This window comes from Ctenocephalides felis, unplaced genomic scaffold, assembly GCF_003426905.1.
Source record: "Ctenocephalides felis isolate EL2017-DRISC unplaced genomic scaffold, ASM342690v1 CF-g0.4_SCAFFOLD_01170, whole genome shotgun sequence".
NCBI classification, from domain to species: domain Eukaryota; kingdom Metazoa; phylum Arthropoda; class Insecta; order Siphonaptera; family Pulicidae; genus Ctenocephalides; species Ctenocephalides felis.
Window position 1 is genome coordinate 69848504 of NW_020537324.1, and position 19696 is coordinate 69868199.

Sequence of the window (19696 nt, forward strand, 5' to 3'; positions counted from 1 at the left end):
AAATTTTAAATTTCGATTTTCGGCCCATTACAATAACTTACCCTACGGGAAGTTAATAAATATTACGATTATAAACAATTGTAAGGCAAATTGCATTCATTTTTCAAGTAAATTATCGTCTCAATTACATACTAAGTGAAATTTAGCAATTTATTTTGAACATAAAATTTTCTCTAACTGTCTATTAATTTTGCCGCTAGAGCTGCGGCATCCGAGTGGAAAGGGTTAAATTTGTAAAGTCGCTTCAGCCGTTTTTAATAAATCATCGACGATTATAAACTCACGCTTTTCTTTATTTTCTATACTTTTGTCCCAAACGTTTTTTGAATATTTCAAACCGGTTGATTCGTGCGACCAAAATTGTGGACAAAAAATTGTTTTCTCACCAAACACACACATACATACACACACATTATTTTTTTCTAAGGTATGCCAAAATGTTCAGAAACCTCAGAAACATGAGGATATACAAAAATTTTCATTTAGATTTTTGGACGACTACTATAGCTTAGCCTATAGGAAGTTAAAAAAAACTAACGATGCAAAAAATACTTTTGTTAAGAAATTTATAATGTGCCCATTTATCTTATGACTGCAACCCACATATTTTGTCCTCGACTTTAATATAGTATCGTTAAAAATTTTCACACTTCGTTTTTTTGAGATAATGGTGGTGAAATTTTTACCCGTGGACCTTCAAGCCCAGCACTACCCTACTTCGATATATGAGTACACATGTGTATAAACAATATATGCCTCTATATGTGTATATAATAGTTATATAAATGTAATTCCATGTTGGTCTAGGCGTAACTGTTTTGCCTCGTTATTTATAGTCCCGTGTCAGATAAGTTTAACCCGATGAATCACGCGAATAGACGGGCAGACAGGCGGACGAACGGACGAATCGACGGACGAACATTCGAACATTCGAACATTCGAACAACGACAACACTATCTACTATATGATATTTTGCCCGTGTGAACTGGGAACTGTCAGTGTACCTTTCAAAAGCGTTGATTAACCTCAATGGTACTCGATGAATAATGCACCAGAATACGTTTACCGATGACAGATATATGAAAACATTCCGACGATTCGGTATTTGATTGATAAATCATAGAAAACAATGTTGTTATTCTGAGTGGCGAGTGGTGGTCAAGTGGGGTGAATGCTAGAGTTGAAAACTATATATAGTAGGGTGGTCCTTAATATGGATTTTGTCGAATTTCTTTGCTGCAAGGGACTCAAATGCTTCCAAAACAATGACAAAAATTATCTGAAATATTTTAGCTATTAATATTAACTTTAAATTTAGTTCACACTCCAACCAATATTTCTTATGAAAATAACATGCGATAAATTCCATTTATTAACTTCCCGAAGGAGAAGTTTATGTTTTCATCAAAAAATCCGATTCGCTAATTTTATGTTTTCTCGACGTTTAAAGCCATTCTGAATCGAATGAGACAAAATTTGGAAAAAGTATGTGTGTGTGTGTATGTGAACAGATTTTTTGCAGTAAATCGACGTTTTCTCGAAAACGGCTGGGCCGATTTAAAAAATTTAAAAGCTATTCGATGTATCTCGACGAGGACTATCGTTTGTCAGTTTTGTGGGACGATCGGCCGAGCCGTTTCTTTGAAATTTGGAAAAAAAAAGTTAAACTTTTCGTCTACATTTGAACTCATCCTACCGAACCGATTTTAAAAAATCAAAAAACTGCTCGACAGATATTAGCTGGGAATGATACTGATTAGTTTTAGGTGAAAATCTACCGAACCATTTTCTTGTAATTAACTGTTGAAAAAAAAATTTAAGCCGATTTTTATGGTTCTTTTTTTTTGGCGATATACATCATGGTCTTATAAAACTTACTGAAATATTACGGCCTTACGACAAGTAGTTTAATTATAAAAATTCATCAAAGTTTGGGAAAATGAGTAGTTTCTTTGACGTTTGTTAAAATTACAATTAGACCATTCACAAAATTCAGTACTTGGTCTTAATGAACATACTAAAGCATTAAAGTCCTACGGAAACTGGTTCAATTATAAAAATCGTTGATTTTCGAAAATTTGCTCTTAGAAAATATTTCGAGTTAACGTGTTCGTTCGTTTTCAATTATGTGTAATAAATCCACTTGGAATACTTTTCCAAATCACTCATAAATTAATTTATATTTTATTGATTAAGTCGAATATTTACACATATCGGGAAGTTCATGTAACTTGCCTCCAGGCTAAATACCAAACCAACTAGTTTAATATATTGCCCTAAAGATTTTAGTTCACGTATTTCATCATCATAAAAACTCACAAAAAAGTCAACTTCGAATGATTGTAAATTTCTAAACCCTGGTTCACCACGAGTAAATATTTATTTTGCAAAGCCGCGTAGGTTAATATCTGTAGTAGTTCGGTTCCGGATATGATGACTTCAGTTAGATTTCGGGTCGGGAATAATAATTCTTATATTTGCATATGGTGCTTTGAAGGAAAACTAACGCAAGTTGCCCCCAGAGAGTGTATGTATACGCCTTTCGCCTTCCGCCTTTCGCCGCCTTGGGCATATTAAAAGAGACCGCGGCGGCTCCACCGCACGCAGGACTAGGCAAGGCAACGCTAATCCCGAATATTAATTAGATCCTGTGATCCTTGGGATGAATTTGTTCATCTCGGCCAAAAGCAATATCATCATCGGGATTATAGGTTTAATCCGCGCCGCTTCGCTCTGATGTACTTCATCATGAAAGAAATCTTAAACGCTCTAGCTTCGGAATATTTTTAAAGTGTCTAACATGTTTTCAGAGATGCGAGAACTGAGAAAAAATTGATCTTTGGAAATTCATGTATGACTCTCCGGTCGGATTCTGACATAAACTAGTGGTGGCATCATGCCTTAAGACAATATACAGTAAATGGAAATTTTTAAAAGCTTTAAAATTTTTTGAAATCTTTGAAAAAATTAGATTTTTGAGAATTTTGAAGTTCTAAAAGAAAATTGAATCTTTTTCAGCATCTTTGAACACCATGTGTATTTAGTACATTAAATTAAATGGTGTATTCAGTACATTATATCAAGAACTTTAAAACGTTTTTCTCAAATTGACTTTTTCAATGCGGTGCCACAAATTAAACAAAAACTACAAGTCGGATCGACTTGCATTTTTTTTAAATTTGTTCACCACTGCAATACCGAGTCCCCCTACCTCAAACAACTTGATAACATTACGCAAAAAAATTTTGCGAAGCTTTCGCCCCAAAAAAAGGCATTTTTGACACTTTTTTAAATAGCTGCCATTTTTTCCTTCTTGCTTTTTTTTTCATTTTGGTAGGGGAGGACTGGATTCAAACTTCTTCTTCAACGTAGTTTCGGTTTTTTTTTGTGTTCGGGCGATGCGCAACGGATTTATCTGTGGCACCGCAAAAGAGATCGATTTTGCAAGACCGACTTTGGCGCCCCCTGGTTAAAAAATGACGGCGCAAAAAAAGAAGAAAATCACGTAATATTCTATGATTTTGTAATTTTTGTTTAAAAAAAACCGCATGTCTCTATGATAAATACATTTCGAGAAAAAACAAAAACAAATACCTTGCATTTTTTATAACAAAAAAAAGACAACCCCCTAAGCAAAATACAGTAGATGAAAATTTTTAAAAGCTTTAAAATTTTTGGAATCTTTGAAAAATTAGATTTTTGAGAATTTTGAAGTTCTAAAGAAAATTGAATCTTTTAAAAAATTGCAATTTTACGGGAAGTTCCAGAATTTGCCTTAAGACACGATGCCATGCACCACTAGTATAATCCTCTATCAAAACTTTCTTCTCTGCTTTATATTAACCGCCATTGGACACAAATTCTATGCGTACTATTATGACCCGATGTACTATTTTTCCCCAAATTGCTCTTGACTTAACTTGATTTTGATATGATGGGTCACACTCCCTACAAAATGTGTATAAACAATAATTAGGACTTACACATTTATAACATGTATTTTCATTGTACTCTGTTTTCCAGTGACTTCTGTCCCCCGTCAAGGGGATAATCGACAAAGTTCACAACACCACCACATTAGTTATCAATTTTTTCCTTCATAACAGCGACCATTAACCATTATCGTGCAGACATCAATCTCGATGTGTCTGTCCGTTTTGCTACAAGCGCATCCCGAAACCAAAAATCTATAAATTGCCATCGATTGATGGCCCTACGCGTGCCTCTATTTTAGCCCTAGCTGCCCAGGCTAATAGGGACGTAATTAACGCCACTGGACGGCGACGGCGGCAGAGCAATCGGGGAAAAAAATAGAACATCGAGGCATAATAGTACGCATAGGATTTGTGTCCGATGGCTAGTTGATATAAAGCAGAGAAGAGAAGTTGGTAGAGGATTATAGAAGTCATTTAATTGCACATGAACAAATTTTTGACGGGCCTACAAATTTTTAACAAATTAACGACTTTGAGATTCAACACTATCACGTCTAATTTGAACATTTCAACGCTGAGATACAATACATCACGTCCAACTAGTAGAATATCAGAGATTAGTTTTCGGAAAAATGACATCAAATTATGTAAGACACTTAAATTTCTGGTACACATTAACACATTATTAACTTCCCGTAGGGCAAGTTATAGCAAAAAATCGAAAATGGAAATTTTTATATATCTTTACGTTGCAAAGGTTTCTGAATATTTTGGCATACCATAGAAAAAATGGATGTATGTGTGTGTGTGTGTGTTCGAATACAAAGCGATTTTAATAATTCGAAAAACCTTCGATTCGTATTGATAAGGAGACGTGCGAATTAGTTTTTGGCGAAGGCAGGTCTAGCCGTTCCGAAGATATGGGGCTAAAATTTTATGCCGATTTGTGACCTTTCGTCGACGTTTCTCGAAAACGGCTGAAACTGATTTTATAAATTTAAAAGCCATTCAATGTAACTCGGCAAGGACTAGAGCTTTGTAATTAGCAGGAAAGTGTGTAAAAACTTTTGTCGATACTTTAGCCCATTCAATCGATTTTAAATATTCAAGAAACTGTTTGAAAGATATTGTTTGGAAGTCTTGTTGATTACTTTTGGTAGAAATAACGTAAATTTTCTGAATGTTAAATAAATCTGTTATAAAAAAAATAATTAAAGACTAAACTCTAGACATAAAAATTTTGTGCCTGCCTGCTGAAACTTATTTGTGTAAACAACACATAACAAACGAGGCGGGTCTCGAACCCTGAATCTGAATCAAATATTAACCGCTTATCTACTGGCAACTAGTTTAAATAACTTTACATCATGCATCATCCCACAATTTCTCCAATTTTATTCGCATTGGTAGCAATACCAATACAAAAGTCAATGCGATTTCGATCAAATTTCTCTTTTTTCCATCGAAATCTTTGTAATCGCACCATTAGTCTGCTCAGTTGCTAATGAACGAACGAACGCCTCTGTTATCCGAGTCCGCTTGTCTGTTCGTCCGTCCATCCGTTAGTTCGGCGTTCGGCGTTTTATTTATCGTTACGCGCGTCGGATAAGCTGCATCTAATGAATCACATGGAGGCGAAACAGGACGAAAATGCATTCAGGGCAATCATACAGTCGATGGGTAGTAGCCGGTTAATTACAAATTTATAAAAGTTACAAATTATATATATATCAAATTTAGATTGAACTAGTGGAGCGCATGGCATCTAGCCTTAAGCCAAATTGCTGGAACTTCCCGTACCAAATATTATTATTTATTTTAAAAACGATTGACATTTTTGAAAAAAATTTACTTAAAAAAAATTAGATTTTTGAGAAACTATGAATTTGACAAAAAATTACTTTTTTGAAAAAAATGTTTTCTTTATTTTGACATATTTTGGAAATTCTGAACTTTTTTTTTCAAAGCAATCGTACTGCTTTAACTGCATAGAGACAAATTGTAAAAGCGCGTAAGCGCCGATTCGCCGTCTAACGGATAAACATTGATACGGAACCCATAGGAATGTAAACAAAATTCATACTCATTGTTAAAATCTCTACAAAATATCTGATAATTTGACTTGCATATGCCTAATGATCATTTTTGACCGTCAAATGACATTTTTTTTTACTTTTTTCGTTAGATCTCCGAAACTGCTAGACCTGCCCTTATGAAAATCAATTCTTCATCTTGTCAATACAAGTAAAATGTTTTTTGATTTATTAAAATCGGACGCTCCGTTCTCTTAAAAACTGAGATACCGTTTTTGGCACTTTTTGCCCCATATCTTCGGAACGGATAGACTTGCCTTCGCCAAAATCTAATCAGCACGTTTCCTTATTAATACGAATCGAATGTTTATTGAATTATTCAAATCGCTTCATCCGTGTTCCCAAAATCGTCGACGAAAATTTATATCCCCACACACATACATACACGCACACACACACACATACACACACACACCTACACATACATCCATTTTTTCTAAGATATGCCAAAATATTCAGAAACCTCTAAAACGTAAACATATATAAAAATTTTCATTTTCGATTTTTTTGCGATTACTATAACTTACCCTACGGGAATTTAATAAAAAATATATTAAAACCTTAAAAATCCAACGTTAACTGATAAAAAGTTAGTTCAATAAATGTGATAAAAATAGAGCAAAAAATAAGAAATGGGGGTTACTTGAATATTAAATTTAGATTGAATTATAGTGGATTATATAATATTTGATAGCGGGATAAAAATTATATTAAATTGTGACAAACATACAATATGTTTTGAGTTGTAGTTGGTTAGTAAGTAGATTATTGGGATAGTAATTATCCTTCATTATTTGAAGTCATAAAAAATTTTACATTGTATATACGAGTTGTGTTCAAAAAGAACTAGGAAAAACTTTTAAAAAATTCTCGAGTCTGGAGATTCCGAGTGTAAAAATTTTCTTGTGTTGAATGTATTAGTATACATTCCCATAAAATATGTTGAAATTTTCAACAATATTCACTATTTTCTTACTCAGTCTGTGGCAGTCGCTGAGGTTCGACGTGATTTTATGGCTTGGCGATGATAAATTTCATCATACTTGTTCTGATCGTTGATAACTAATTTCATTCTCAAACCATAATAAAACAACTTTACTAAATTAATTTAACTTAACCTAAGAGACCATTTACTTATTATTAAAAATCTTAAAATAGATATTTAAGAACACACTCTTATTTCTTCGCCCTTTACCTAAAATTACCCCGACTTCGTATTTTTATCCATTCCCGTTTCATAACCAGCATTTTTTTCGTAGTATCTGTGATCCTGGCAAAGCGGTTTGTTTTGTATAAATATTTTTACGAATATCGCAAATCAAATATTTGTATTCGTTTTCAATATATAACCGGAATACAACCGCTGCGAGTACACATAAAAAGCAGATTAAAAAATAATGACTGATATACGAAACGTCTGATCTTTCGCCTCTGTACGATCTGGGCTTAAAATAAATTATTTTTTGAAAAAAGTATGGAGTAATATTACGAAATCGATATTATAGACATACATTGGCTGTGATATATGTTGAGAGTTTATTATACAGAGTAGACGAAAAATAAAAAAAATGCTTTTCTTTTAGTATTCATGAGATGGGGCAAAATCAAATATTATTAAAATAAATAATTTTTATATCACTTACCGGTTTCCCGAGTCCAATAATTGATCGCTTTTGGTGACGCCTCAACGTGACAGATTAAGGTGACATCAGTGCCTGCGGGTGCTCCAACCAGTTGATTTGGTACTTGAATCAATGGGTGAACTAAAAAAAATTTATTAATACATAGAGATTATTACAAAATAAACAACAAAATATAGATTTAAGTGTGTTCGAAAACAGTAAGTGACATATTATATATATCAAGTAGGGGAGACTGGGTACGGTAGACACTGTGCTGATTTTGAGCTAGGATTCATAGGGAAAAATATCAAATATGATTGTTTCAATAAGTTCCTATTATTGGTTTCAGTCAGTGCCTAATAAGTAAATTTTCATTTTAATAAATACTGTGAATTGTATCCAGATAGTTGACATTGTTTGTTGAGCTGTAAGTTGGACATTAGTAGTTATTTACCAGCATTTTTGCTAATATGATATAAGCTAATAAGATATAATTTTTTGTTAATCTTAAATATAAAATGAATCGCAAAATGTGTTGGTAAGTGCATAACTCAACAACGCATGAACCAATTTGGCCAAGAATAATTGTCGGGGAAACCCTAAAAACAGCCCTTTTCTTTTTCTCATACAAACGTTTTCTAACTAAAACGTAGAAAAAATTTGAGCTTTATTGCTATTATATGAAGTTCACATTAAATTACCAGCACTCACTGTATACTCCTTCTAAACAATTATACGGATTTTGATAAATATTTCTGAAGTTTGTTAAGGAAATTTTCTAGGATGTATGTGATTATAAAGTACTGGGATGTATGTGCAATATTGTAGAATTAAATGGAAAAAATTGTAAAAATCGACATGTCATTGTTTGCATTCAAAACAAATAAAAACTGTCATCTGCCAAAAATTTCAATTTACTTATGAACCTAGACAATGTTAGAATATGTATAATAAATTTATGATTATGTATAAAAAAAAAGAAATGTCTACATTATTATTGCCAAAAAGCAGCCGAGATGTGCCAGAAATAATATAAAATACATTATATGTATGGCAGATTGAATGATACATATATGGACAGGATATGACAAATTAATTCACTTAAAATATAAAATTGAGTTTTAATCAGGGCCGGTCCTACCATTAATGCGATGCATGCGAAAAATACGAGCGCACGCCTTAGGTGGCGCCAATACAAGATTTGGATATTAAATTTTCAATAAAGTTTTTTTTTCATTATATAATTTCTTTGCATCTTCTACTAATCTTTCCACAATATTTTTAAAATTCGTAAAAATTTCACTTTATAACAACAAATGGGAAACTAAAGATGAATACATACAATTTCCAATATAGTGTGAGAATTGAGACTCATCATTTTATTTAAAGCAATTCTACATTTAACATCGCTCATATTATAAATGGATATGCATTTTGGCGTGAAGAGTAATTTAAAAACAACAATTATTATTTTTAGGTAAACGGTAAATATTAGAATAATTATATTAAAGAAATGTAGACATGGGTACAGCACAACGTCTGTCGGATCATCTAGTTAGATATAATTTTGCTAATAAGATATAATATAATAATAATATAAGATAATTCAGTTAGATGATGATTTGTTTTCAAGGTATGCGTTGGGTACGGTTTTGACAAATTTTGTGGGTACGATTGTGACATGTATTTCTTGACTTTTTCGTGTAGAGAATAAAATAGAAAAGGAAATCTAACTCAATCAACAATAAGACAAACTACGAAAGAGAAAGGAAAAAGAGAATTCAATACAAGAACTAGTGGTGTACGGCATCGTGCCTCGGGGCTAATTACTGGAACTACCCATACCGTAATAAAATATTCGAGGAATATTAACAGTTTTCAAATAGATTATTATAAATACTGTAACTTATATATGTTGAACTAAAACTTAAAATATCCTTACGCATTAATAAGTAAAATTGACAAACACGATTTGCAATATATAATTTTATATTTTTCAAGATCTCATTTCATAATAATTATATTAAAATATCTTGTTGCATCTACAAATAGTCCAGCATCCTCATCAAGTTGTTTACAAGCTCTCTCTCGTCTGCAAATAATTTTTACCCTCTCAACTCTGGTGTCGTTTACGACTAGAGGACTAGAGGTTGGTTGTATTAAATTCATTTGCTAATAGCAACTTCATAATATCTCAAGTACTCGTGTATAGAAGACTTTGTCAGACGTATCATCAGACGGCAAAATATTTACTTTAATATGACTTTATACGACTTGAGACCACGGCAGAAATAGCTAAGAGCCATGGAAAAGCTTCGGTACATACTCTCCTTTCAAAAGGAGACTACTAACTTATATGCTGTTTCATAATGATATATGACGGGAATTATGAGATTTATATTTCATGTGCAAGTGTTTATTAGTTTGATTCGAGTAAATGGAAAATTTAAACCTCAGGGAATAATGGATTCATTTTCAAAAATATGAACTAGTCGTGTATGGCACCGTGCCTTAGGACAAATTGCTGGACCGTAGTAAAACACTTGAGGATTAACAATAATCAAGAATCAATAAAAATATTTCAAATATATTATAAACATTGTAAATTTCATTTTCTGTATTTTGTAGACAAAATATACGATTTTATAATATGGAAGGCAACCTTTATATATGTTTACATGGCAAGTAAGTACAAATAATAAAGTAAACACAAAACTTAATCAAGCGTGTTAGAATGAGAGTAATTAATCTCATATTTCTAAGAATTATATAAATCTAATTGCAAAGTTAAAATATTCATTTCAGATACGTAGGTTTTCAGCTAAAATTAAAATCAAAATTCAAATAATTTTCAATATTAAATTATATTTTGAGATTATATTTTTTTTGATATTCCGAAATCAATTTTTTTGTGTTTTCCAAAAACCATTTCTTCACACTGCTAATACAAGTAAAATTGTTTTTGAACCATTCAAGTCGGATGCTTTACCTCAGTTTCTCCGAAACGGTTTGACCTATCTTTGCAAAAACTAATCATTACGTTTCCCCATTATTACAATTTGAATGTTTTCTGAATCATTAAAATCGGATGTTTCATTATCTCAAAAACTTTATTTACATTTTCTGCATTTTTGCACCGTATCTCCGAAACGGCTGAACCAACCTTTGCCAAAAACTAATCAGCACGTCTCCTTGTTAAAAGAAATCAAAGAATTTTTAAATTCTGTAATTCGGTTTGCAGACACACACACATACACACATTTATTTTTTTAATAATAAATTAATAAATATTATTTGACATTTATTTAAAGGATAACTCATGTCTAGACAAATTTAAAATCAGCGTGTCATTTACAAATCAAGTATCATCTAGAGTTGTCTTATCAAAAATTTATATAATTTTAATTTTTTACATAAATATATGTAGGATTGTATTTAAACATAAATAACAATAGAAATATAAATAAAAGTAATGAACTCATAATGCTGTGCGGTACAAACATACTCAATGTAAATATTCATTCCAAACTTACAGAACAATAAAAAATGTGCAAAAAATTCACAATTAGTTCCACATATGGTTGAATATTATTATTTTTTTTCAAATCTATACAAAATTATGTTTCTAACTAGTATAAATTATTAGACTTTGTTAATACATTTCAACATCAAATTCAGAATTATACAAAAAATTAATATACGAGTTATGAAAACAAAACTTATTCATGATTATGTAGAAAAAATAGCACCTCGTTCTCCAATATTAAAGAACACGTTCTTTATACAACGGCTTCCGCTTAACAAGCGGATACTTCAAATATTATCTTCTTTTCTGAATGAAAGATCAAGTACGAGGAAAATGAGTATCGACTTACTTTTCTTTCAGTTTTTTTCCCTTTGGTCTGTTCATTATAAACACGACAGACGGGAAAAACAGTTTTTTTCATCTTTTGATCATAATAATAGACACAAAAAATACTTGTAATGTTTTTCAAAAATAATTTTCATATCTATGATCGAGAAATCGATAGAATTACCGAATCGAAGGGTCTATGCACGTGTAATGATACCGTGCAGAAAAAAGATATGACGTCGCATTAACCTTATATTCCGAAATGTTATTACAAGGGAAAAAAGTTCAGCGATTTTTTGAGTACGAAAGGACAAATCGTTCCGACAGAACTGTGACAGGTCACGTCACTTCGCAATATTTCATATGTGTATTAAAAAAATACATGCCACAGTATTGCAAATATGGGGAAAGTACAGTCAAGTGGGGATAAAATTAAAAAAAAAATATATTCAAAAAAATCATATTCAAGATATTAACAAAGTTCAAATGCTTAGGTTAATAACCATTTCTGAATGAGTACATACATCTATAACAAATCGATTGGAAAATAACTCAATTTCCGTCAGTATATTTATAGAGTCTTATTATTGGCATCAAAAACACCTTAGATATTATTTAGAATTAATTAGACCTGATATATGAAGCATATAGGCGTAAAATACAACAATGAAGAAATACATGCGTTGGCGCTTTAATGAAATTAATTCGAAAGCTCTTAGGATAATAATATTAGGAGGTGTACTTGGTATAACATCTAAATGTGTATTGCTCGAGGAAAATAAGGATATTTTTAGGCATAAAAATGTTTGAGATAACTTTTGGCAGTCTGTTTTGTATTTAGCGAAAAATTACTGGATGCCAAATAGGTAAAATGCAGTAATAAAATTGATAACGTGTTAAAAAAATTTTTTTCGACGATTTTTATTATTATTTTTTTGACGGTAGATACCATAGTCTTATAAATCATACTAAAATATTACGGCCATACGGCAAGTAAAAAGTTTGCAAAAATTAGTATCATTTTTTGGCATTTGTCAAAATTAGACCTTTGATCGACGTTTTCTTAAAAACTTTTGAACCGATTTCAGAAATTTAGAAGCCATTTGATGTATCTCAATGAGACTATCGTTCGTCAGTTTAGTGCGACGATCTGCCAAGCCGTTTCTTTGTAATTTGGAAAAAAGTGGTAAATCTTTCGTCCACATTTAAGCTCATATTACCGAATCGATTTTAAAAAATCAAAAACTGTTCGAAAGATATTAGTTGAGAATGATACTGATTAGTTTTAGGGGAAAATCTACCGAACCGTTTTCTTGTAATTAACTTTTAGCCGATTAAAGCCTTAAAGCCGATTTTTATGGAACTTTTTTTGGTGATACATAATATCATGGCCTTATAGAACTTACTAAAATATTACGGCCTTACGACAAGAAGTTTATTTTTAAAAATTCATCACAGCTTGAGAAAATGAGTAGTTTTTTTGACATTTGTTAAAATTAAAATTAGACGATTTACTTGGTATAACAATACAGTACGTGATCTCAATGAACATACTAAATCATTAAAGTCCTACGAAAACAGTTTCAATTATAAAAATTGTTGATTTTTGAAAATTTGCCATTAGCAAATACTCCGAGTTTACTTGTTCGTTATGGGTAATAAACCCACTCGGAATACTTTTAATCTATTAATTAAATCGATTATTTATACATTTCGGCAGACCAATACCAACTAGTTTCTTTTTAATTTTCACCTCACGTTTAGGTCTAAGATTGTAACCATTTTTTTTTTTAAATAATATTTTTTCCAATATGTTGCGTGAATGCAACAGGTGCGTTCGCCAGCTTGCACTTTAGAGTAGTGTTTTTTATTACCTTACAACAAGAATTGACCATAAATTTCTTATAAAATTACTACTTACAGTGGACATGAAGCATCATCCTCTTACTGACAGTTGGAGGCACCCCATTGGCAGCAATGCAGAGATAGGCGCCCATTTCCGAACGCGTTATTTTGGTCAAAGACAACATTTCGCCTTCCACAGACAAAGCTGAAAATAAAAAATAATTGTATTTCTCAGCAGTCTGAAAAATTATTACTGTTCTGATTGTTGTAGAATAACATTTGGATAAATAAATAGTTGTATATGTGTGTTTGTGTTTATATTTGACAAGAATCATAGAGAATATAATTCACAATTAATATTCAATTTCACAATATTCGTGGTTTTCATAAATCATAAAAACAAATAGTGTACTGTGACAGCCATACAAAAAGTATCAAATAACGCATATGGTTTCGAAAAGTAGAGCTCATTTATACTGTAGAATCTGATATGTACTCGTACTCGTACTCGTTTTGTGTCCGCACTGCATCATGCAAATTGGATTTTTAATTTCGGGACATGTGCCAAAAGTATCTAAGCTTTTCAATATTGACACTAATTTTTTTTTTAAATTATTTTTTAGAACATAAACCGATTTATTTAATGAGCTATATGTATTTACAATATACTAGTAATTTATACTCATGCTAGATTAAAATAAATTGATTTAAAATTAAATTAGCTAAAAATAATTATATTAGCAAAAACTTCAACATATATATTAACTTTCCACAGGGTAAGTTATAGTAATCATCTGAAAAATAAAAATAAAAATGCTTTCACGTTTTATGGTTTCTGAACATTTTGGCATACGTCAGAAAAAAATGTACGTACGTATGTTTGGATACAATTTTTCATCCACGAGTCTCCTACTCAAAGATTATAAATAATAATATTTTGATTGGCAATAAATATATGCAAAAAAAAAAATTATCCATAGTTTTGTGAGCACGGATCAACCTATTTGAATGATCCAAAAAAAATGGTTCGCATTGAAGGAAAGACACTCTAGCTTATAGCAAAGACCGGTGCACAGGTTTGGGCGATAATGGGAAAAAATGCTAAAAATGACAGTTTTTGAGAAAATATAGAATCCGATTTGAACGATTCAAAAATAATATACTTATATTAACGGAATGAATAGTTATTTTGCAAAAGCAGGTCCAGCATAAAAAAATGGCATTTGTTCGTCAAATATTATCTTTACAAATCATTATTTATTCAGTTTTTTTTTATTCACCTACGAAATTATCATTTCTATATTTGATACTATTAACAGAATCCATCCAGATAACAAAGATAAAGAAAACTAAATATTATTTTTCAAAATTGAATTTAATGGACCATACGTTTAGAGTCCCAATTTGACTTTTCTTCGCTGGCAATAGAAGTACAAAAAGTGACAAATAAAAAATATTCGAGTTTAACATAACACAAGTATAAAATATAAAAAACACAAAAAGGTAAATCTAATATAAGGAATACATAAGATCCGAATGTTATGAAATAAAATGTAGAGAAACTTATCACCTTAAGTAAATATGCACTAAAAGCTAAATGAAAACGTTACATATAAAAATTGTTACTTAGAGGCATGTTAATGAAGTTTTGTTTTTTAATATTCTACTTGTTGCTTCTATTTCTATGCCAAATCAAATTGCATTTAATTTGAACTCAACATTTCAAATTCAATGTAATTGTCTAAGGATCTATCCGATAATTGCTGGCGTGTGAGTCGCGCACAGTACTGACTGAGCTATTACCGCCACAAATAGAATTATATGGTAATTTAGAGGACTGGTAGATAGGTAGTTATGTAGACAACTGGATGATTAAAGAAATAAACAGTAATTGGATAAAAAGTAGATGATGATACAGATAGGCAGATAAACTGGTAGAAAAATCCCTAAAAAATCGATCAAGTGATTAATGAACGCCCTCTGTATAGGTGGCCAGGAAGACAGGCAGATAGGTAAAAAAGTAGACAAATAGATAAACATGTTGAAAGATAAAAAAGTAAAACTTAGATTTAATTGAAGTGAACAGGTAAACAGGTAGACGGGAATAAATGAACCTAGATAGACAGGTGGAGAGGTTGACAGCTAGGCAGGTAGAGAGGCTGACAGCTAAACAGGTAGATTATATACAAATAAAAATATTGATTAAGTAATTTTTTACACATATCGAAAAGTTCATGCAACTAGCCACAAGGGGGTGTCCATTAATCACGTGATCCATTTTTTAAGGATTTTTGGGCCCACCCCCCTTGGTGATACGAGGTGATATTCAAATTTATCAACACTCTACCACCAAACATCACGTGTATTTTCAGTTACGAGGAAAAATTGTAATTTTTTTAGATTTTTCTGAAAATGTTTGGAAAAAAAATTCAGGTAAAATATACGTGATGTCTTACTATTTCCCCTCACGTGATATTTCGTGATTTTTTTGTCAAACCCCTCCTTGCCCTGAAAACCTCACATGATTAATGGTTGCCACCCAAGGCAAAATGCCACTTACAACTAGTGAAGTTTTAATTCGATGATTATCATTTAATGAATAAAATTCTATAATAACTTGTTGAGAATCTTTCACTTCTATATTTACTGTGGAATGCAATTATACATTTTAAATTAAACAATGAAACAAACGCGGATGCGGTTTGAAACCCAAAAAATGGGAACGGGAAACAGAGACAGCGGCAAAAAGTGAAAAAAGCACAAAAACAAAAAGTCTAGATTCAAAAATGACTGCGTGAATTTCAATGGGCGAACGAATGACTATTTGTTTCTGCTCTTGGTCGAATTAATTTCATTCGATTTATTAAAAGCGGCTCATTTCGCTGATTTACTTCCGCTCGGGTTGCGAAAAAGCATTTATTACTTATTAGAGCACCGCCGTGTCTAACCGACCGTGCGCGTTTATTATACAAGTGTGAAGGGCGGGCGGATTGTACGGGATAAGGGAAAAAAGGGAACGAACCGGAGGCAAAACGAGGATCCTTCTGAGGGATGTATATGTATACTAGCTGACCCGGCAAACGTTGTTTGGCTATAAGAAATAATTTTAGTATTAAATCTTTAGTCTAAAACTAACTAACTGATTGCAAATGTGGTGCAGTAAAAGGAACAGTTAACAAAAAATATATGGATAGTTTTGCTCACTGCAAAGCACGTCACATATAAATGTCCCTTAATAGTCTTTGAAAGTGCATAATCTGAAACTGATTTTATTTAAATTTAATTGGCACATTTGAAGTTTCAAGATTTTGATATATTATTTTCGCGCTTTTTATAAATTCAGTAATTATTGAGTTACGCACCAAAATCCAATAATTAATTTTTAAATTATATTGTTATGTGGCACGCCCGGCTAATTGACCGAGATTTAAAGAAAATTAAGAGTGGAAAGTTTTACAGTTTTGCCATAGGTGTGTATGGTACCTAGTTCCCTATCAGAAACTGTTGATCTTGAGATTTTAATATTCAATCTCTATTTTTTTTTGCAAAAATTGTTCATTATGCAAACCATTTATCAACTATGTACTGTTAGTGCGCATCGGGAAATATTTGTACAAAAGGAAAATGGGAAGGGTAGACAACCCTTGATAAAAGTAATTGTTCTTTTTTTCAACTAAAATTTATGCTTTATCATAAGGTTTGTTAAATGTGAATTAAAATTCAGTAAATAACACTTATTGGTTAAAAATTATTTGATTTCTAAAATGTCTATTATGAAATAGAGATTTGTGAAAGGAGGGTGAAAATGTAGAGTTGTATGTATTTTTCAATTCTGCATTAAAATTAGGAAAATTGGCCACAAAATTAAAAAAAATGTTAGGGTGGGACAATCGTTAATAAAAATAATTTGTTTTTTAAAGTAACCTTCAAGAATTTTCATTAACTCGAAAAAATCTTAACTAAAATTATGTCAAATAATAGATTAAATTAAATTAAAAAAAAAATTGATTCCAAAATTTAAAAAATGGCGGTCAATTCTTTATAGAAATAAATGGTTTTTTGAAGTAAAAGGAGTTTTCTATGTAATTTTTAATTTCAAACTATAAAAAATTGAAAGAAGGAAAATTGGTCCCAAAATTAAAAAAAGTTAGAGGTGGACAAACACTGATAAAAATAAATAGTATTTTGAAATAAAAGTAGTTGTATGTATTTTGTGAATTTTGTGAAAATAAAGAAAATTGACAAAATAAAAGTATTAAGGTTGCACAACCCTTAATAAAAATAAATAATTTTTTAGAGTAAAATTTAAGTTTAGCTTCAAGCTCAAAAATCTAAATTAAAATATGTTAAAAATATTCAATTTTTAGTAATTATAAAAAATGAATCAATTTCTAAAATTACTATACAAAAATAGGGGTTGGTGATATAAAAGGAAAAAAATTTAAAAAAATTCTCCAAGAATTAAGCTTGAACAACCCTTATCAGGTAGAGTAGTGAATACCAATACAAATTTTGTGAGAATCGGTATAGCCGTTTTGAAAGAGTACGGGAACGAACTTCGTAAGACGTAAATTCTATACGTTTATAAGAGGGATATATATATATATATATATATATACATGTATCATTTAAAAACTTTCGTACTTTTGCTCTTGCCTTGAGGACCTCCTCTAACAATAATTTCCCCGCCATCCTCGCGTCTCCATACAACTCGAGGTTTTGGAAAACCTCTTGCTTTGCATACAAGTTTGGCAGAACCTCCTTCTGGTACCATCATGTCACCTGATGTCTCTTCATATAGGATATCAGGTGGTATAACTACTTCTAGAAAAGCAGTCTGCAATAGAAAAATTATTTGAATCAAATTGAACCATCTCCAACTTATCCACTCAAATCATTTTTAATAGTAATAGGTAAAATTTATGTCATTAGAAATAATATTGAGTTTCTGAATTTATTTATTTCAAGATAATCCGAAACTTAACTCTAAAAGGTCAAAATTTTATTCTGCTATGCAGTTGTAATTTATATATATTTTTGTATCTCTTGTGGTATAATATTCAACTATAGTTTCACTGCTCTATTCTTTATATTAAGTAGCATTTGTTATTATTATTTAAGCAAGTATTATATGTCTATTTCCACTTAATTATCCAAATCAATCATAATATGTAATATATAATTTTTAGAAAATAATCGGTATGTGATTCCGTATATAATTACATATATTTGCTTGCATAATGCAAAGCGTTTGTTGGCAAATAAATAAATAGTAAATATTAAATCATTTATGAACCATGCATTTTAATATGTTTGATTGCTTAATTACATTAGAACAAATACGCAATGTAAATTAGAGGGCTCGACAACCTTTTACAAAAATTACAAATTACCAGCACATTATCTTAATAATATTTCAAAATTGCCTATTTCTGTCTTAAAAAATAATTTGCCTGAATTTTTTTTTATGTTTTTCAAACAGGTTCAATGTATTATTTTTATTTTTAAAAGGATTAAACAAAATAACAGTTACATCATTCAATCAATGTAAAATACAAATTTCATTGGTACATTTTTTACGGAGATAACACTGTATATAACCTTGATCTGGTATTTTGCCAGTATTCATCAGCAGAGCTGGAATAAATATTTATTGAATTTGACTCTTGTAAAATTGCTTTTTAAACTAAATTTGCTGTTCTATTTAATATTTTTTATTGTTTGCAGCTTTGTCAGTGCAAAGGTTTAGTTGGTCCTTTTTGCCCCACCCACATGCAAGTTTTTATTGAGGTTTTATAAAAAGATGGTTGAATTGAACTTAAAGATAACAATACATCTTATAAAACAATTAAAAGGCGTTTACTTAAAAATTATATTATAGTGTTGTAAACTAAACAATGGTATTCAAAACCAAAAAAAACTAATAACAAAACAAAATACTATTTTATGGATTTTCAAACAATGCCGTTCATCACCTATAGCTACGTCGTAAGAATCAGGGTGATGTCTGGCTATATATCTTTTGCACCCTACTTTCAAATATTGTTTTTGAAAGACTTTACTTGTTTTGATATTAATGGCGGACCTTTTTGCCTGCGGCTCTTCATATCTTGCTCTATTCTATCATACCATATTTTAAAAATAATTTAGGGCCATGAGGCAAATGGCTGGTACCAAAAAATATTTTTTTTAAAAAACCAATAACATTTTTTTAAAACCTTTTTGAGAAAAAAAATTGACTTTTTTGAAAATTTAAATTTTTTTTACACTTTAAAATTTTCTGAAAATTTTGAACTTAAAAGAAATATCGAAGCGCGTAAGCGCCTCATTGCTGTCTAACGGATAAA

The 19696-nt window shown here is 30.8% G+C and overlaps 1 protein-coding gene across 1 annotated transcript in view; it reads right to left on the reverse strand.

Annotated features, from left to right (window-relative positions):
* Window positions 1–7664: 7664 nt before the first annotated feature.
* The window catches only part of LOC113366539 (lachesin-like), a 101138-nt gene continuing 89106 nt past the window's right edge, over window positions 7665–19696 (reverse strand). The window contains exons 4-6 of the mRNA XM_026608161.1: window positions 17994–18186; window positions 13426–13554; window positions 7665–7792 (exon numbers count right to left, since the gene is read on the reverse strand). Coding sequence (XP_026463946.1) covers window positions 7665–7792; window positions 13426–13554; window positions 17994–18186 — 450 coding nt within the window. The remainder of the gene's footprint in view (window positions 7793–13425; window positions 13555–17993; window positions 18187–19696) is intronic.